Here is a 20,682-nt window from a genome sequence, read left to right as displayed (position 1 = left end):
CCATAACTGAGGATACTTAAAGCTAAACCAAGAAAGTACTGAGAAGTGTACTGCACAGAGAAATACTGTAGCAGCCTCAGAGAATGGATAGCAGGTGTTTTCCATCTCTAGTCCATGATACCAAAAGATAATAAGTGATGCTGGATATTGCTACCTTTCTTTAGCTGCCACTGTCTCTTCTGGTGCTACTGCAGCCCTTTGAACAATTAAACATGAAGTTGCTGTTAACATAAGCATTTATTTTGATTGTGAGAGGTTTCAGAATCCACTCTCCCTAGCAAATGAGACACAAGCAAACACACAGCTGGCTTACTACTTGCCTTCAGGAGGGAAAATAATCACATTTAAGCTAACAATCAATCAGGTGTGAGAGGCTGGGTGGTCAGTAAGAATGAAATGTCAGTACCAAATCACAAGCTGGGCATTAAGCACTGACTTCTTTTTGCACACCTGTGTTGGTTTTTAGTTTGGTTTGTTTTTTTGGTTTGTTTTGTTTTTTTTTTTTTTTTTCATTGCCAGGCAACAAAAGTTTCTGGGCAACAACGCAGAGTTTTAAAACAAGTGAAAGTATTGCAGTGGGTGGTTTTGCTTATTGTTCTTTTACCCGTTCCATCTCTGCACAGACACTCTTGCACATGGATTATACAACCTGTTTCTGAGGCTCTACATTAGTGACCACAGAACTGCTTGATAATGTAAATGTCAAATATCTGCCCAGTAGTATTTTCATGCTATGTTTTTAAACACTCTATTGAGGAAGAAGTAGGCTGTGCTGGTCCAAAATTTGCTAAATAATTAAACATGCAAGAGGGGATCTTACTTAGTTTTATTCATTTAAAACATACTATTTTTAATACTCCCCTTTAAAAGAACTTTTGTTGCTAAAACTGTAATAACACTCCTGTGCCTCTGTTGTTTATTTTGGTTATAAGGCTGAAAGATATGTCAGTTGATTATCCTTTTAGCCATTCTCTATAGTTATGATTGTATATCCTGAAAGAACAGGTTTAGGTTAGTGAACTTCCCCTGAAAGGGTTTAGAAACACTGGTTATTGTTACAGTAGTTCAGGTGAAGAGTTTATGCTACTTTTTACATCCTGAAAATTAGAGCTGGGGAAAGGGACCAGTTCATCAAGCTGGTCTAGTCCCAGCAACTCTGCATTGCATCCATCTGCTGAAGACTCCCACAGTGAAAAGAGAGAAGGAGATGGGACCAGCAATTATTGCAGCCAGAAACTTCAAGCAGTCCTGCAATATGCCCTGCAGGCTGTGATCTGTGGGGGGGGGGAAAAAAGTGGTGTGGGTTTCAGAAACACTATCTTCATATTTCCATATGAATCCCTAGCCAAGAGGTAGTCTTGGCTGGCTAGGTGAGTCAGCTCAAGGACTGTTTTGCGCTGCTGAAATGTCTCAGAGCGAACAGGGAGCGAACACTTACACTCGATCTTTTACGTTTGCTGTCTGTTATCACCAACGTACTGTCTGATGAGAAGGGTCACCCAGCAGAGGGGATGGCTTTGTGCCTGGAGAACTACACTGGGATTTTGGAGGAAATACTGGTTTTAATTCCAGCCTTGCCACTACCAGCTTGTTGGGATGTGAGGGAAAGTGCTTAAGCATGCTGGGATACATTAGCTCTTCTTTCACTCTGTAAAGGTTAATTTAAGGTAAGTTTGGACTAAAGCTTTGGCCTAGCTCATCCAAAGCTGCCCTTGGATATAGTGAGTGGAGTTGTTGCAGGAGCAAGTTCCACCACTCCCTCGTTCCGCAGCTGCTCAACTTCCAGAGACCAGGGTGGCTGAGCATGGTGCTTCATCACATTTCCCTGCATGGGGAAAATGGGAATGCTGTAGGATGCTGTGTCTTCTGACAAATGCCCTGAGAGTGTGTGCAGCTCATGTATTATGCTCTTCTGTGTGGTTTTCCAGAGCACAAATTCATGAAATTTTCCAAGAAATTTATAGGAAATACATTTAATTGAACTTTCCCCATTTTATTTTGTATAATTACCCTGCCTCTATGGTGGTCACATTTGTCAGTTCTGCATTAGTTCTTAAGGGGTTTTTGACCCAACCTGTGTCTCTGTTGGAGAAAAATAAAAACAACCCTCTAAGCAAAAAAACCCTCAACCCATAAAAAGACTCAGCAATGGCATGTTTGTTCATTTAAAGAAATAACTGGTTGAAACATAAAGGAAATGCAAGCATTTCTTTTGGTCTTAGGTTTTATAAAGACTTATTTCTCCAAGCCCTCGGGGCTGTATTCTCTGATCCTCCAAGCAGGCTTTTCCCTGTGTTAGTATGTCAGCCGAGTTCTCCCTCTTGGCAGGAGTGAGGACATCAGGAAAAGGATGACAGCAAGAGGACTCTGGATGCTGAGCGGGCACAGGCTCCAGCAGGGCATGGAGCCTCAGATGCCTCTGACATCCTCTGTGGCTGGACAGCCACATGTCAGGGTGAGGGAGCTGGGGCTTGGCAGCTGCCCTCACCCAGCAGTCTTGAGGTGTTGTAAAGTCAGGGCCCAGTCCTGCATCCTAGCATATAAAACACTGCTTGTTAGTCCAAGCTGCTTTGGCTGAAATGGATGTGTAAATTTGATAATGTCTCGTAAGATGGGGGGAAAAATATTTTCTAGCTAACCTTTAACCTCTCTTTTAATGCTAGTGTTAGCTTTAGTCTCTGTGCTTGAAGACATCCTCAAGTTGTGGCCTTCATATAAGTTATACATCCTGTTTTTCTTCTCTCCTTGAATACCTTTAATCAGCATCTCTGATACTTGAATTGTGGGTGGGGGCTGAGTTGTCCTTTTCTAGGCACCACAGCAGGTGACTTTTGTCACCAACATTGTTGTGTCACCCAGTGGTGTCAATGAATTTGATAACACGCTAAACACCTTCACAAAACTATTGTTTTTATTTCTACTATTGTTTGCTGTATTTAACATCACTGTGAAAGACGAGAGAGGTGGGTGAGGGTTACACAGAAGGTAGAGAAGAGTCTTCTTGCCCCTTAGTGTGTTTGTGATCACTGTGGGTATTCATGTCCCAATATCCCAAAAGTATAGAAAACATGAATAGTCCTAGTAGAAAAAAAAGACATTACATATTTTGTCATCGTGGTCAGAGGAGATGGGATAAACTAGAGTAAGGCAACTGGTAAAACGTGCAGAGTGAAGAGGATAGCTGTATCACATAAGTAATGTAGTAACATTTTGAGAGAGTCATTCATAAAAGTGGGGTTTATTAGACAGAAATCACCTCTACCTTCTCTTTCACTGTAATAAGAAATAAAAAATAAGAACCATTTGCTCAAAACTTCACATTCAGGACTAGACCACAGTGGTTTTTTACCTCTCTGATGCATTATAAAAGTTCAAATGACAGAAGGCTGAAAAACTGAATAACTTAATTTCTCTTGCCCACCAATAACCCAGAATTATAGTTAATTCCTTAACTGTTAAAAGATTTTTTAGTATTTTATAAACCCTAGTCGTTAATGGGGTTTTTAAGTTACTACCTAACTATTTTTCATCGAGTTTTTCTGTTGTTTTTTTTAATTAGTATTAATGTAACACAGTATGTACTTGTTCATCCTTCATCCCATCTTTTTGAAAGAACAGAAATAAATGCTATTAAGAACTACCTACATATTTTCTTCAAACATTAGGATCATGATTTTTTTCCAATTTGAGTTTTGCACGTCCATCTCTCTAGAGCAGATTTCAGATGCTGAATTGAGAAATACTTGTTCTTCTTTTCCATCTATCTGCTTGCTAAACTTCCCACATCAAAGGGCTCTTAAGCACCTCCAAGGTTAAAAGATACATTAAGGACGAGAATCTTTATGTTGAGGTAGTCCAAAATGCCTCTAAAACTATTCTAGAAATATTAGGCAGAGGTCAATGAGACATGCATTTCTAACCTCCAAATATGATTACCCATACAGGAATTTTCAGCAGTTTCAACTGCAGTCATTTGTGTAAATAAATGGCTGTGCAAACCAGGCCCAGTCTCCATGAGTTTGTATGTGTGTGTGCCATGAAAGCTTAAGTCACAACAGTCTTCCAATGTAAATAGAGTGTTTCAAGGCCTGAGCCTGAGGTGGATAAACTGCTCAGGTTTTTGATTAATTGGATGCCTGACCACAAGACATACTGAAGATGCAAGCTGGCTGTAAAGCTGCTGAACTTACCAGCAGTTCTGCCACTGCAGGTTGGCAGGACAATGGGGATGAAAAGGTTAAAGGCACTTTGCTATCAGTTTATTTTTAATGGCTTCCCTTTACTGTTTTTTTTTTTTTTGCAAAGTAGGAACCTTAGAACAATGAGAATGTGCTTTCTCATGTTTGTTGCTAATATCGTGGGGTAAACTGTGATATCACTGTGATATCACTCTTCTGTCAGTCAGCAGCTCCGCTTGGGTGGTACTGCACAGAGCTCAGTACAGAACACAGGTGACAAAAATTCGGGCTGCAGAAACCACCACAACAAACACACACAGGTTGAAGCTGCAGTTTCATGTTCTGAATACATGTGTGCTACCTTTCGGTTTCGCAGTTGAGGCATTTCCAAGTTCCAGTTCACCAGACCTGCAGGTGTTTCACTTGGGAGTCCAGAAGGGAAGAGGTTTATTCCTGATACAAATCACCGGCTCATGTCTTTGAGACAGGACTCATGTATTCCTTGACTTGTATGCCTTTATCCAGCATTTGAAAAAATGGTGCAAGTGAAGTTAAGCACGACATCTTTCGTGCAAGTTTGTGGAAAGAGTCAGTTGAAGGCTTACTGCCACATACCTGGAATTTAACCTTCTTTTCCATGTGAATCCCTTTCCAATAAGGAGATAGGATACCATGTAAGCTGGCACAAGCCTTTTGCCTAGAGGCCATGACTTGCTTTCTTTAAAAAACAGGCAGAGACTCCAGGTCCATGCACCTCATACCAATAACAACTTTAAAAGGCCTAGTCTCAGTTTTAGTAGCTCTAGATATAGTGTAAATAACCATTTCCTTAAAGGTAAATTGGTTCCTCCTATACTCACTAGGCACTCCACGGAAGCACTGTTGGTTTACTTTTTTTTTTTCCCATGGAGCTTTCAGGATGGAGTATTGCCAGGTATTTTATTTTTATGTACTGCTATTATTTGTCACACAGCTCTAAAACGGTACTGGCTTTACCGTGAAATCCTCACCACTCCGAACACCTCTCCATCACTTGTTGAGTCTCCTACACCTTTGAACTCCCACTGCAGGGAAAGCGACGGGAAGGATGGTGCCGTGCAGTGTAACCACCTGTACGTGCAAGCGGCCGCATCTCGCCTTTGATTTGACACAGCGTTTGCACCTCCTGTTCCTGCGCTGATGTCCGCGGTCCCGTTAAACTGAACGTGTCCTTTTAGGTCCGCACGGACGACTGACCCCTGCGGGGACCCAAATCGCGCAAGGACGAAAAGTTTCTGAGGAAACAAACCCAAGCAGAAGGAGACTCCTGCCCGCGGAGCAGCGGGCCGCTGCCTGCGGCCGCTGTACCTGGTGAGGCACCGGGCTGGGAGGCGGCGGAGGATGCACAGACATTTCCACGGCAGCGGTGAATTCCTTAAAGCCGGCGGCGGCGCGGCACCGCCACCGGCGGCTCCGGATGCGCTCCGGCCGCGCTCCGGGAGAGCGGCCGGCCGCCGGGGGACACGCACGCCGGGCCGGGAGCGCGGCCGGGCCCGGGAGAGCCCCGCGGGCGCGGCCGCCGGAGCAGCGGGAGGGCGCGGGGCGCCGCGTGGCACCTGGCCGCCCCCCCGCGCTCCCCCCGCGCTGCCCCGGGCATCCCGCTGCTGCGCTGCCGGGCGGAGAAGGGAGGGACGGAGGAAGGGTGGGGGGGGAAAGTTGTGCTCGCTCCTCTCCTTGGAGGCGCCCCTCCCTCCCCGCGACGAGGGCGAGTTAGAGATGCTATTTGCAACAGGCTGCTGCTGCTGCCGCGGTAGCGCGTCCCCGGGAGAGGAGTCGGAGCGACACGTGATGTGTCTCCTTATCAGGGTGCGCGGGGCAGCGCGGGGGCGGGCAGGGGGCGGGGGCGCCCGCGGAGCGCGGCGCGGCGGGGTCCCTAACCGTGCCCATCTCTCCCCTCCAGGGAGGCGCGGAGGAGGGGAAGTTAGCGCGGAGTTGATGAACTTTGCACATCCACAGAAACGCCATTTTGATTCCTTTTTCCGGAACAAGTTTGCTGCTCCCTCCCGTGCGCGCTCCCCCCGGCGCGCCCCCGCGCCCCCCCGGCGGCCCATCCTCCCGGCATGTCGCGGCGCAAGCAGCCCAGCCCCAGCAAAGTCCGGCGTAAGTACCGCGGGGCTGCCCGCCCGCCGCGCTCCCTCACAAAGGGCAGGAGCGTGCCTTAACTCTGGACGGACCTATTTCTTTTTTTTTTTTTTCTTTTCTTAAGCGGGGGGGCAGAAAGAAAGATGAGGGAAAATAAACTTCTGGGAGGGGGTAGGCGCGGCGGTGAGGACGTTGCAGCGTGTCGGCTGGTCGTGCGACTTATTTAAAAAATGAAATGCTTCTTAGAGGGGGGCGAAAAAGTTTCCTTTAAAAAAGAAAAAAAAAAAAAGGAGGAAAAAAGTTTGGCTGGCAGCGGTGGAGATGATGATGAGTTCGTGCAGCCTCCCTCTTCCCTTCCCCCGCTCCTCCCTCTCCTCTCCTCCCTCCGCGGCTCCTGGTTTGTTTTTTTTTTTTTTTTCTTTTTTTTTTTTTTTTTTTTCCCTTCCCTGTTGCAGACTTTCTACCAACCAGCGGCACCAGCCGCGGCGTTTTGCCTTCAGGACCTGATGCTCATCCATATTAAACCGTCTGAGCTCAGGAATCCGGCCAGATCATCCCCCCCCTCCTGCTGCAAAGTTTATTTTTAACCAGCCACCGCCACAATTTGGATGGGGCTGCGAGGAAGCAACATCTTCTAGCCCGGCTCGCCCCCGTCTCCCGAGCTTGCCTTTTAACTTTTCCTTCGGGCTTATTTTCCTGCCGGCGGTGGCGGCGGGTCCCGCGGCGGCCCCTGCCCGCTGTTCCCGGCCGGGAGGGCCGCGCCGGAGCTGGGAAGTTGGGATGAAGGCGCCCCTTCTCCGCAGGTAGAGCCGGCTTGCGCCGCGCATCTCTCCGCTGACTTTCCGCTCCCTCGGCAGGGCCGGACGGCCGCGCCTGCCTTTCCTCGGCACCCGGGTACCTCTCCCCTCACTTCTCTACCCCTCTTCCTTACTTTATTTCATCTTTTTCGCCTTTCCTCCACTTTCTCCACCCGGGCCCCCCCCCTCCGCCTTCCTCCCCCCCGTCCCGGTAGGGACGTGCGTGTCCTTTCCCCTCCCGGCCTGCGCGGCGGGGCGGGGGGGCCGTGCCCGGGGAGGGCGGGGGGCGCTGCCCCCCGTGGGTCCCCCCCGGCCCGCTGCCTTTGTGCGGTGCCAGGAACACATCCCTACGCGGCGGGGCCAGCGGCGGGCAGGGACGCCTGGGCGGCGTCACTACTACAGGAAGGAGCCGGGCAGCATCCGAAGCTGAGGAGGGGTGTCCGGGCCCTCGCCCCCTTCAGCCCCATCGCGGCGGGGGGGCAGAGCGGCGAGGCAGCGGTGAGCCCCCTCCCGCAGCGGCGGTGTTTGAGGTGAAAACAAAGTTCGGGGCGGCGCGGCTGCCGCCCCCCCCCCCGTCCGGCCGCGGTGCCCGGTGCGGATGGGAGCCGGCCGAGCCCCGTCTCTGGGCGACTGCGCTCCCTCCCCATCGCCGTTGCTACGGGCCGGACACCGCCGGCGGCGCCGCGGGGCCGCGCTGAGGATGCGAGGCAGCTCCTCCTGCCTGGTTCGTAACACAGGGCTCGGCATCCCCCCGGCCCATCCGCGCAGGGTGAGGGGGCGCGGGGGTCGCGGGCCGGGCCGGGAGCGCCGAGATGCTGCAACTTTTTTTTTTCCTCGGTAGAGGAGGGAGGGCGGTGGATTGAACTTTGTCATGTCGCAGATAAGTTTCCTTTGGCTTCTTCTCCCTGCACTTCTCCCCCGCCTCCCTCCGCACGCACGCTTGGGGGTTTTTAACTTTTTTTTTTTTTTTTTTTTCCCTTTTTATTTTTTCGTTTTTAAACAATTTTCCCCGTTTCACCTCTCGGCCGCGATATCTTCGCCTGCTCGGCATCCTGGCGGGGTTGCGCAGAAGGAGGGCAGAGCGCTTCTCCTGGCTCAGCACATTTCCCTGCCCGGGCCGCTGTGCTCGGCTGCGCACCCCGCGGAGGCCCGGGCGCCTCGGTGCCCCGCCGCCCTCGCACGGCCGCGCCGCGGTGTCCGGCCCGCAGCTGATGCTCTGGTCCTGCTCGCCCAGGAGCCAGCATCCTGCCCGGGAGCCACTGGGCTGATTGCTGGAGGGAAGGCAAGGGGCGGGGGGGGATACCAACCATTCAGTTTTAATCCCAACTCCCTCTTTCGCCTGTTTTCTCTTGGAGATAAGATCAAGTGTATTTACTTATTTGAGAGAGTAAACATCTACTTTAGTGTGGTTTGGGGGCAGTGGTCTAGGAGAGACAGCAAATGCAGTGGATGTTTCCTGCCATTCCAACATCCAGCCCCATGCCTTGGAAAAGAAATTGCTTATTAGCAACAGGAGCAGTTGCTAAATAACGCCGTGTTGTCACCCCTACAGTGCGCAGTAGAGAGCTGTTAGGATGGCTGAAGTTTTTTCGTTGAGGTCGGTCGTTTTGACACAAGCACTGAGTTTTGTTACCGCAGTTCCTGTTTTCCACAGGGTCAGCGTGCGTGAAAGGGATGCAGTGACTCAGGGTCAGGCCAGCCATATTTGTTTTAGGTTTTAATTTTCTCTTTGAAGACTTAAGGGTATATAGTCCTTTCTTGGTGTGCCTGCATAATGCCGATTAGCCTTAACCGGAGTTGGGTACATCCAGGAAAGAATAGGTCCTTTTGTTTGTTAGAAACCCAGAAACAGCATGAATCCATCATCCAATCAATCAGAGTACCAGGGCTCTCCCTCACCTGCCGGCAGGGACGAATCCAGCCTCTCATGCTGCCAGGCAGCTGTTCCCGAGTGTGGCCTCTTTTGCTCCCTCACCTTCCTCCTCCTGACATCCGTATTTGGAACTGAATTCATATAATGTAGTTGGAAAAAAAAAAAAACTACCACCCTTAAAGTGCAATCAAGTCAACTTTTATTCTGCTTTCATTTCACAGACAGCTTCTAGTTGTTAAATTGTTGTTTGTCCATCAGAAGTGACTATATGTAGCCACTCCTGCACATTTCTTTTGGAAACTAACAATGCTAAAGAATATATATATATATATATCAGAGTGTCTTGGTTGGGTTTGTTTTTATTTTTCCCACCTGGGCCTGGGTGTTTGAAGCTTCACTTGCAGATTTCAGTGTTAATGAAGCATCTTATTCTGACTTAGCTCACCCAGGTTGTGATCCCGTTCTTAACTCTTTACAGTATTCAGTGACCCTCTGACAAAACGGCTTTTCTTCTTGAGGATTGGGAAATAACTTCAAGTTTCAAAACTCGGAAAACTGAATCTCTTCAGTTATCTCTCTACCTGTCAGTAGTATGTGTGATCTCTTTTGGTACCAAAGATGAGTGCAGTGTTTCTCAAAGTGTACAAACACTGACCTGTGTAGTACTTTCCTCACTCCTTAAGGATATTATCACTTTGCCTGTATTCAAGTAACACTACAGTCATAACAGTAGCTTGAGTTTAGTCTGTGAAACTTTCTTCTTAGGCAGAAATAGTTTGAATTGCTCTCAGTTGGATTGGATTTCTCATTTGAATAAAAATTTGTGATGCGCTTACACTGTATAGATTAAAAACATACAGATAAATCCCTTTGGTTATATTCATTATCCCTTGTAAAAGTAGGTGGTGCTTAGAAGGTCATAGGATAAGTGTTGCTAAGCAGCTAAACAGAAGGATGCTAAAATTAACCCAAGTGTTTTTGAAAAGGATTCACTTTTTAAGATGCAATAATTTTTAAATTGACTTAAAATGCACCTTTTGTTAGTAAGACGTCTGAAAAAAAACCCCTTGGATGCATAAGTAAAGCTTTCCAAGGGATTGTGTCAAATGATTTACACACAGGAGTAGTTAGTTCTACCCTCCCCTGGTCTCCTTAATTTTACTAACATCTGGCCCTCAATTTGTGCCCTTTCCAAATGTCCTTCCAGAGTTATCTGTTGCTCCAGGAGCATCTGATGTATGTTGGATAGCAGCCTGTAGGGACAGTCTTGGGAAAAAAGAAACTGCAGAAGTTCCCCGGGAACAGGCAGAAAACAAGTAAATCCTGTTAGTCCGAAATCTATGCATGTGTGGAAAAAGCCCCTTTTAACTTTTTTGATGAATGATGCCTAAGTTTGGAAATCTCTGTTTTAAGCGTACACTCTTAAAACATGTGAAATCATGTCTTCCTCTTTCAGCACGATAAAGGTTGTTTTGAAATGAGTGTATTATTGGACTGTGTTACTAGACCAGCTTGCAAGGACTGCCTTGTTGATGTGGTAGCTTCTTTCTTGGGAGGTAATTGTCTGTAGAGGAGGATGCTGCTTTTTGTTCTCCTGGAGGTAGTGAGAGAATGCTTGTTGCTCTCTTGTCTTCTACCTCCTTTCTGAATTCAAGCAAGATGGACAGTCATAGCGTTACAGCTTTAAAATATGCCTTTTCAGCAGCATTCTACAGCTTGGAAAAGGGCCAGAAACTGCTTCACGTTCTTTTGAGAACAGTTTTATCATGGATGGTGTGCTCAGGTACCCTGCAGCTTTGCTGCAAAGTCTCTTAAGGAGCAGATGTAAACTTTGAGGGTGAGAAGGAATTGCCTTCTGAGAGTGCAACAGCTTTTTTCTTGTTTTGAGGTGGGAGATTTGACTTGACTAGTTGTTGTTCAGCAGTTAAAGCAGATTTTCTTAGTGGAGGCATATGAGGAATCCTTTCTCTGTGTGCATTGTTTTATTGTGTTTGTTTGTTGCTTTCTTTTTAATATCCTACCTTATATCCTTTTTAATATCCCTCACCTGTGAGAGCTGTGGCTTCCCCCTCTCCCCCACGCACACTTTACAGAATCTTTACAGACAGCGATTTCAAAGGCAGGACTTGGGTCTTTTTGGGAATGTCACTCTCTGGTGAAAGTTAAGGTATTTGTGCAGAGCCAGGACGGGATTGAAGCTTGCAAAGCTTTGCCAGGCCAGGTTTGGTTATCAGTGTTTGATTACAAATGAACATAGGTGAGGTTGGCTGAGGTGGGAAGTGCTGGCTCAGTTCTGGGGTACTTCTGAACAGGAATTTCAGGAGCATTGACTCTTTGTTCTTCTTTGGTGCAAGAAATCTGATGATGGCTTATCTTTGATGTCTGCCAGTGATGTTTTTCCCACCTGAAGGTGTTCCCTCCACCTCACCCTATTACCACTCTGTTTTGAATAGCAACATTTGAGGGCCAGTGACTTAAAAGAGTACAAACTTCTGAGACAGCAGTACCGCAGCATCTCACCCTCCTTCCTTCAGCATTTTACTTGGAGCAGGGTGACAGAACTTATTTAGGGCTTGTGCTAATGCTTTGTTATGAAATGTTGAAAGTAGAAATAATTGCCAGCTGGGGCATATGCTCTGGGCTTCTTTTGAGTGGCTTGTTCATGTGGTGGTGGAAAAGGGTCAGAACGAGGAAAAGGGCCTGCACAAAAGGGAGAAGAGTCAGTGGGATACTTGGCTTGTGGCTGTGCTGGTATGAAACCTGTTAGAGCAGCCTCCTGCAGTCAGAGAGGAATCGTCCTGATGTCACTGAGCAACGCCTGGACCTGTGCTTCCTTTAGAAACAACACAGTTCAAGTGTATCCTGCTCTCTCTTTTTTTTTTTTTTTTTTTTTTTTTAATTTTCTTTTTCCTAATAATAACGTTTCAGCCTTCAGCTTGGCCAGCCTAGCAATCAATAAAGGTGGTTGCCTTTGCATAGGTGCTTTACAAAAATACATAGTTGATGGGTGGTGACTGTTTATTCAGAGTGATTCAACTAAGTAAGGCTAAGGGAATCTGAATACCTCTTTAAAGATGTGGAGAGAGGCAGCTGTTTCAACAGCAGGATTCATCTGCAGAGTCCCAGCCATCCACAGAGGTGTTACAGCAAGGGAAAAGAAAAACTGTCAAAATCCCCCAGGGCACTGTTAGGCTTCTGAGCTAAAACAGGTATTCCCAAGGACCATTAGAGAGGGAGGCCTTTCAGGCCTTGATGACCTCTCCTGTCTCCATCCTATAGAAGCATGTGGAATGCAACTTTCAAATTAGTTTTCCTGCATCTAACTTTCCTGAGTAAAAATGTTTTTTGTTTAATCTTATTTACGTATATAATCTCAGGATTTTGAGAGATCCTTTTCCTTTTGAAGAAGACATCCCCACATCCTGCTGTCTGAAATTTCTTTGAAGATCCATTTGCACAAGGGATGTTATTTGTGTAGGGCTCTGAAAAAGTGTGGGAAAGGTGCTTGCACACAATGGCCAAGTGGCTTCCCAGTGTCAGCTTTGAAAAATGGAATTTAGACTTTCAAGTCACTCTGGATGAAAAATGTGTTGAGCTTCTTGGAAATTTTCTTTGCTGATGTGCCTAAGTGACTTATTAATTTGGTTCTAAAAGACAAAGGTATTTTGTGATTAACAGTGGAATTGCTAGCCTCTCATACATGTAGATTTTCTCCACTTGGCATCTCCTTGTAGATACTTTAACAGGTGTTAGCATGTGCTTTCTTGAAACAGCACAAATGTACTCGTAGGTGTTTTAGGAATGGGGGCTTGCATCATCTGTCCTTTGAAAATGGAGGATGATCAGCCGTTGACAAACTTTTTTTAGTTTATTCAGGTACGTGCTTCCTGTCTGAGGATGAGAGAAACAAAATGTTCACGCTGAAAGCAAAGTAGCTGGCCTTTGCTTTTATTGTGTGGGATTAGCTGGCTTTAACTGGAGCCCTTGTTAGTCCTGTTTCATACGGCAGGTGAAGTCAGTGCTCAGGTGTATCGGTACCTGGGAGTGCTTTGCTCACAGCTCTTGCATCACGGCAGTAAATTCCACTGCCGTGTTCAGGCTGGACTCCTTCACACTGGTAACATGAGGGCTTGGACAAGGGAGAACTGCCTTGATTTTGTACCAGTATGCAGCACTACTTCCTTGTTAATTTGGACCACTCACAGTTTTGGGTAGGGGAGAGACCCTAGTTTAAGTTCCTCTTTTCGTTACACAAACTCTTATTTTCTTCATTAAATAATCACCTCTCATTGCTCTTTGTGTTTTGAGAACATGAGGAGCAACCAGGTCATGAATACCTGTATGCTGTTCCTCATTCAAGTGTGCATTTTTTTTCTGATGTTGATGCAGTTGTCGGTGTACTGAGGAAACACACAAGGTGTCTGTAGCATCTCGTGCATGTGCTCACCTGCTTCATCCCCTTCTTCTCCCCAAAAGCATTAAGGCATCCTGAATTGGTCTTCAGCTGGATAACTTGCAACACAACTCACATCCTTAGCTGTGTGTACATCCTTATGCTTTTGGGTGGGAGGAAGGAGGGCTGCAGAAGGAGGCTTGCTTTCTAAGCAAGACACTGAAGGTTCAGGAAGTGGAAGCACGTGCTGTAGAAGCCAGCTGTAGAAGAGCTGTAGCTGGATTACTAAGGGATTCCATTGTGAGGTTTGACTAGGTTTGACTGTATTTTCCAGAGGAAGAACTATGAGTGCAGTGACAAGTTCTCATCTCTGGTTCTCTACAGAGATGTAATTTACATCTTATATTTAGTTGTCAAGTATATTTCATTTGGTTTGTTCTTCCAACCACTGCAGGTATCACTTGTTTTTCTGCCTTATCAGATGGCCCAGCCAGGTGTTGCTAAGTACATTCTACTATATTTCTAAGTGAGGTTCAAGACTGTGGTCATTGGCAGCTTCTGGAAAAAAGTCTTGGAGCAACTTCCCAGCCTTTACAGCAGATAGGTGTCTTTTCTGCTTGGTTAGATCTCCTGTCACCCTCAGGTACCTGACTGTCCATGATGTAAAAGGGTGAAGAGAGCTGTATCACAGTGCCCCTGTTTCCCTGGTGTAAACTTGCTTTGTTGTTGGAAACTGGTTCTGTTCAAAAAGTGAAGAATTTTATTTCATGTCAGTGTTGCCTGCACTCTGTGGGAGAAATATTCTCCATCCTCTGTCTCCATTCCTCCTCTTTGCAAAATGGCAGTGTCTCTTTGCTGACTGTGCAGTGACTACCGGGTTCAGCCAAAGCAAAGGGTGAATTTCTAGGGATGAGGGAAATGATCCGTACCTCAGAGTGGATGCTGGTTACTTTGGGAGGAAGCCGTGCAGATTATAAACTCTGCAGGGAGAATCTGGTGGATTCTGTAAACTCTGCAGCCTCAGTAACTGCAGTTTCAAGCAGTTCCCAATCTCTGCTTGCAAAGCTTTTGGAACTTGTAAGCTCTTTAAATCTAGTGACTGAGGATTTTCCATGCTTCCCTTTTCCCTTGAGAGGAAAAAAAAAGTTAGAAATAAATAGTAAGGTTACTCATTTTAAATGCTCAAAAGCCAACAAAGTTGAGGTGTTCACAGAACAATTGAGTAGATCAAGGTGAACACAGATCATGCCCCACTGCAGTTGCTGTTCCATGTTTAAAAAATCAATAGATACGTAAATAGTAGGTAAAAGTGGAAAACGTGTTTTCATTTGAATCAACAGCAAAATTCTTTCATGCTTCTCTGGACTAAGATTTTATGTGGGGTATGTACAGCTGAAAGCTCTTGAGAATTCATAGCATGGAAGACGCCAGGAAACTTTAAAAAACTGAAATACTAATAGTGTCTTTGTATTTTTTGGTGTTTGAAATTCCTACAGGTGTAGTTACAAAGTCAGTGCATCTATTTTAGGAGCTTGTTTGATAAACAGCAAATGGTATTTGCAATATAATAGTCTATTTTGATTAAATTCTTCCATCCAGGTTTTGGGCATCATTGCAAATATAGCCATTTCTGTGTCCTTTTTTTAAATCCTAGAGGTTGTACTTTTACTTTCTTGAGTGTATTCAGTCTGGTGAGTAGGAGGAGGACCTGTCCTTCCCAGGCCTGCCCTTCCCTGCAGGAAAAGGGGAATGTAGAGAATTCTCCCTGAGGATGGATTTGGGACAGAGATGATGGCCCCTGTGTGTTTGAGGCCAGAGTTTTTATTTGCACCATTGCGTAACTCAATCTCCATAGAAAAAGATGTGGGCTAGTGGCTTTGCAGCGCCACATAGGCCACAGGCTTGCACGTGGCCATGGTCTGCCCCAGAGCCGACCACTGTGGATGTGCTGATGCCTCCCTGGGATTGTCCTGGAGGTTCAGGACAGAAGGATCTGATGTTGCCTGACTTTCGACCTCGTGCACTGGCAGCCTCTCTTGTGCTCGCACGGCCTGAATCGACTGACTTGCAGTAAATGTTTCCGTTTGTGTGCTCGCTGTCTTTTCAAAATGATTGCTAAAAAGTATTTGGGCCAAAAATAATCTACACTGGACAAGAAGATGCCAGCAGCATGTGCAAATTGCATGCTGTAGTTACTGTCCCAGCTACTAATTCAAACAGAGCTGCACAGCACAGATGTGGATTAGGAAAGTCCAGACTGCTGATTTAAAAATTTCCAGTTTTTCTGGTAATGGATGTTTATGTGAGCTGCCTAGTCCAAAGACCCAGGAAATGAACTGGTGGTGGTCTTTGTTTAATTCCTGGTATACAGATGCCAAGTGTTAGGCTTTGATTTCCTACTCTGTAAACTCTTAGGGGCAGGGATCAGCATTCAATTACTGAGTTTTGAAAAGCCACCTAACACACTGTGGAACCGACCTGCACAGCACCACCTCAGTATAAATGTTTAATTATAACTATCTTCTTACCCCATAGTGGAGCCTTTCCAGATACCAAGGTAGAGGCATGCTGGGAACCTGCGCTGCTCCTGCTGAGGTGTCTCCTTATAAATAGACAGCTTTGGTTGCAAAGCAGCATTTGGGCAGCTCTCATAAATACCTGCTTTGCACGTGAGGGACAGATTATTTATTGATTTCTTTTCTAGGCGGTATAGGTGCAAGTATATATACATGTTCAGGAGCCTGCCTCTGGTTGTTTGGTTTGGAAGCAAATACGTTCCTAGCTTTTAATACGTGTTCTGAACCATCAGTTGAATCACATCCTTCTCTCTCCTTTTTGCCTTAGGTCTTTATGTAAAAGGGACACATGTCAGGGTTCTGAAATTAGGAAATCAGAAGAAGAAACGGGGAACGGAAAGATGTCACCCCCTCAGTGTGTCACCTTCCCAAGACTGAAATATGAAGTGCAGTTGCTGGCTCTTACCATTAAGAAATTAATTTAATTCTGTTGCCTTGAATGACTTATGTTGTAGTTTTAAACTGAATTCTTAAATCATCCCAAAAGTGATGTATGTATCATTCATTATGTTTATACAGCATAAAAGCATATGGAGTAATGGAAATATCCAGAAATTAGACCTCCAGAGAAGACTCCCATTTTAATCAGGTTACTTACTTGGATTAAACCAACCCAAATTTAAAACACATGGGCTCATGTACTAAACTAGTTGCACTTTCAGCACTCCAGGGGTCCGTCTGGGAGTTTATCGGTGCGTTGTCGTGTTCTGTTCCAGCCAGCTTTGCAGAAGCAGTTTGGTGTTACTAAGGTTGGAATAAGCTGATGTCAGATTTTTGTCCATGGTGCATAGCAAGTAGAGGTCAAACACTTGTACAGCCGGTGATACTATGACTTGTTAAGAATGTACGCAGCAGGTCGCTTTTCAAAACATCTTTTGAAAAGCAGCCTGTGAGAGCAGTGCCATGTAGGAGAGACACGCATCTTCCTCTGGCATCAGCAAATGGATGCATCCTATCACATTGGACTGCTGAGCGTGTTTAGTCATGTTACTGTAATAAGCTCTGGGAACAGGAATGGGTTCTGCCCTGTTGTGCTTCGGGAAGATTTGAATGAATTTGACTGGTTTGTTCCAGGGAAACTCATGTTTCTATGTGCTGCTTTTGTGCTTGGTACAGAGAAGTAAGGAATCGAGTTTGTTTCATGGCTGAAGGAGTGTTTCTTTGCATTACAGGATTGCTAACATTACAGTACCTCAATTCGTATTCTTTAGAAGAGATTAAACTAAAGCATGAGTCCCAGAATTATCAGTGTTTCTGGTGCTGATAGCGTACAGACCTGTTTGGTTTTGGGACTCCCCTTTGCCCAGATAAACTTGAGTATTAGGGGCCTTTCTTGTGCTTTCGGCCATAGCCCTCAGGCATCTCTATTTTTCCTGCCCTGGTGAATCATCCTCCAGCATACACATGTAAATTTTAAACGTGCCTTAGTGGGGGTTGCCATCTTTGTCCTTATTTTTTTGTCTTATCCTGATAGCTCTCAAGATACTTTCTGAATTTGCTGGGAGTTGTGTGCGTGTGTGCGCGTATGTCAGCAGCAAGTCCGGATCGGGCCAAGCTCTGATCCTGCAGACACTTTAAACATGAATATAATTCTACTTAAGCAGGTTGTTCCTTTAAAGTCAAAATACTGGCATGGGCAAAAGTTAAGGGAAGTGTTTGGGGATTGAGGCCTGCCTTTAACTTTCAGAAAAAGTATTCGTGACACAAGCCAGAATCTTTAACCCGTGTGAGCCACAGATCCAGACTCATCTCACCAACTTCTGAATTTCTTCAGGAGGCATTGCTCAGCCCAAGGAATTGTCACAGCTCTTACCACCTGAGGAGAGTTGGTTTTGATGAGAAGTGGCCAGAAAGGTGGCCTTGAACCCAAACGTCTTCAATACACGGTGCGTGCAAGAGTTAAATGAAAGTACTCCAGCAGCTCATGTGCTCTCTGTGTGCGCATACTTTCCTAATCTTGACATGGGGTCTGAGCTGCAGGCTCTGAGGGTGTATGTGAAGTTGGCTTGGCTGTCACCTTTTCACTCCCCGGATCTGGCTGCGGCTCAGCACGGGGACGCACCCCGCCGCTGGGATTACTGGCTGCAGAGCCAGCTGCCTAAAACCTGCCTGCCTGCGACTGGCTGCGCCGAGAGGTGCGCTGGCACACCTCTCCTGCCCTCACACTGCTTCCTGCCCTTGCGGGGAGCAGCAGAGGGAAGAAAAAGTGCTGCACTGCCCTCCCCTTTCCTGTGCCTGGAATATCTCTTGCACCCATCTTGTGCACTTGGGTCGATCTGGACGAGCTTTCTGCTCCTCTGCCACCGTCATCTGGCTGGAGAATAGCTGTCTCCATGGATGGGTTTACTTTAGAACAGGAACCGCTGTATGGAGTGGTCTCGATGCTGGTGGGCTGTCCCTGCATGTGGGGAGAGGAAGGGCAGAGCACGTGTTTTTCTCCTCTAGGTGACAAAGTCCTAAGGGCAACTTGGTCTTTGGCTCTCCGGGAAGAGAAGCTGCAGTTCTTTCAATCTGCACCACGCTGTCAAAAATCACTGACCATTTCTGACCACAGGCTGGAAATGAAAGCTGCCAGTCTTTTTTCCCACTGAAGTTTCTTTGGAGAAGCTGCCAGTGGCCACCTTGCCCCACCCTGCAGACGTGTGGGCGGGAGTGGGGGTAGCCGGCAGGAGGGAACATCACCAAAAAGGCAGAGTGATTTGGCTCGTGGCCACACACAGGAGCAGGAACAGCTGCCTAGATGGCCCCCGGAGCCCCACTGATGTCAGCAATACCAGCGCTCCTTAAAACACAGCGCCGTGTGTGGGGGGTGACGGGGAGCAAGGCTGGGAGCAGCTAAAGGGGGTTAAGCTGGACATAAAACCACCTCCACGGTTCTTGTTTTCACCTCCTCCTCCTCCTTCCAAACAGACCTCTACTTTCTATAGGAATGGGAAGGGTTTGGGTGAGTGAGAGTTACGAGAAATTGATAAAACTAAAGTTACAAAAAGCAAAGAGCAGAAAGAATATGCATTGTAAAATTTGCATGTGGCTGCAGCGTGTCTGTTTGCTTGGGTTTTTTTCCTTCTAAGAGAAGTGTGGCTAGGAACAGTTCTGCACTGTTGGATAAATCTGTTGCCTCCTTTGTCCCCTGTGTAGTCTCTGAGAACCTGTCACGCTGTGACAGATCACTGTCAAAGATCATACTGTGTTTGAAAAGTATCTGGCTTGCCTTGGGATGCTGCATGAAATACGGCAGGATGTGGCATCCTGCAGGGAGCATGTCATGTGTGCTTACTCGGCCTCCTGCGTGTGCTCGAGCAGAGGAAGGGAATGCACATCACAAGAGCACAGTTGTTCGCAGCTTCCTTCCACTCCCCTTGGTTGTTCCAGAGAGACGGCACTTCGTGTCACCCATGGGGTTTTCTGAAGCTGCCTTTCCTGGTTTGCTGATAACCAGGCTCCCTGATGGAGATGCCTCTGCATGGCTAAGGGCAGGGGGGAGGGCTGTCTCATGACTTCCACGACGTGGGATGCGCAGTGCAAAGTTACCCGTCATAGGTACTGAACTGGATGAATGTGAGTTCCTCTCAGGCCAAAGATGGCTTTTTCCAGTTTAATAGCTAACATAGCAGTTTCCAGAAGTCACAAGAGGATCTGACGTGTAGCTGGAAGTGCCGAGGGAAGAGGATACCAGCTTTTCCAGAACTGTGCAGCTCAATCGCAGAACGAGGTTGGACTGGACATGAAACTGGATTCCAGGGTGACGTGGTGATTGCAGCCTCTGCCGGCTTTGCTTCTTCCCACAGCTGGGGAGTTGATTTTCCCAGTAGGCCTGTGCCAGCATAGTCTTGCTGCTAGTCTTGTGGTGTTATCCCAACACAAGTCGTGCTTGAATTGCCTGCAAAGTGGTAAGCAGCACACAAATCTAGGCGACGGGGGTGAGCCAGCCTACCCGGGCTTCTTGCAAAGCTGAATTTGCAAAATGCTGTCTCCATCAAGGGCGATGTAATAATAAGTTGCAGAGATTCAGTCTTGAAAAACAAACAGTGGAGCACAGGCGTTGGGGGAGGAGGGTGTCGTGCTCTTTTATAAGGCTCTTGCTTTTTGTTAACTCAGGTTAACCTTACCAGTTGGATTAACTTTTCCTGTATCATTCCAGAATTCTTGTAGTAATAAGGAAAAATGACAGAGGGTCACAGCCCTCATATGCGGCCAAGTAAGCATCTAGTCACCTTCTTTTTAATTGGATGGTGTCATGAAGAATTTCTTGACTGAAGGTCACAGAAGGAGACAGTAAGAGAGGCAGAAAAAGAGCCCAAATGCTGTGAATCCAGTCCTGTGTCTTCACCATTAGATCACGCTTCCTGTCTAGGCAGATGAACCCACACAAAAACCTCTGTTCACAAACAGATGACATTCAAGTGCTACCAGCATTGTAAAATATGGCTAGGGCTAATATATTTGCTCTGACTTTCATCTTGAGTGCCTGGTGGAACACCTGTAAGTATTTACATTTTAACATGAGCTTTTGTGCTGGTGAAAGCAGACAGTTTGACAGCAATGACCTCTCACACAAAAGCTTGAATAAGTGATGAACTTCCAACAAATCCATGACCTGAACCCTGCTGGATGCATATTGAAGGCGACAAGTTAATATGGCCTGTGGCAGTACCAGCAAGAGGCCTGGCTCTGTGCTGGGCTCTTCTGGTGGAATTGGTCCACAAACGAGCCTTTAACCACTGTCGCTATTCAAAGGCCTGGA

The 20,682-nt window shown here is 46.7% G+C and overlaps 2 protein-coding genes across 5 annotated transcripts in view; one reads left to right on the top strand and one right to left on the bottom strand.

Annotated features, from left to right (window-relative positions):
• Nucleotides 1-2,897: 2,897 nt before the first annotated feature.
• LOC136364874 (uncharacterized) lies at nucleotides 2,898-6,268 on the bottom strand. Its single transcript, XM_066324999.1, has 2 exons — nucleotides 4,540-6,268; nucleotides 2,898-3,078 (listed from the first exon to the last, which is right to left on the bottom strand). The coding sequence occupies exon 1, from the start codon at nucleotides 6,266-6,268 to the stop codon at nucleotides 5,171-5,173; it is 1,098 nt and encodes a 365-aa protein (XP_066181096.1). The 3' UTR covers nucleotides 2,898-3,078; nucleotides 4,540-5,170.
• Nucleotides 6,181-20,682, top strand: part of RREB1 (ras responsive element binding protein 1) — a 121,986-nt gene continuing 107,484 nt past the window's right edge. For 2 of the 4 annotated variants that reach the window (XM_066324911.1, XM_066324962.1), the window contains exon 1: nucleotides 6,181-6,317. In XM_066324911.1, coding sequence (XP_066181008.1) covers nucleotides 6,278-6,317 — 40 coding nt within the window. In that variant the 5' untranslated portion in view covers nucleotides 6,181-6,277. Of the gene's footprint in view, nucleotides 6,318-6,990; nucleotides 7,103-20,682 lie in introns of those variants that run through there. The other 2 variants (XM_066324920.1, XM_066324944.1) reach the window with 2 other exon arrangements.

This window comes from Sylvia atricapilla, chromosome 1 (genome assembly GCF_009819655.1).
Source record: "Sylvia atricapilla isolate bSylAtr1 chromosome 1, bSylAtr1.pri, whole genome shotgun sequence".
Classification (NCBI taxonomy): Eukaryota; Metazoa; Chordata; class Aves; order Passeriformes; family Sylviidae; genus Sylvia; species Sylvia atricapilla.
The sequence above is the reverse complement of the archived record's forward strand: the minus strand, read 5'-3'. Positions and strand labels throughout refer to the sequence as shown.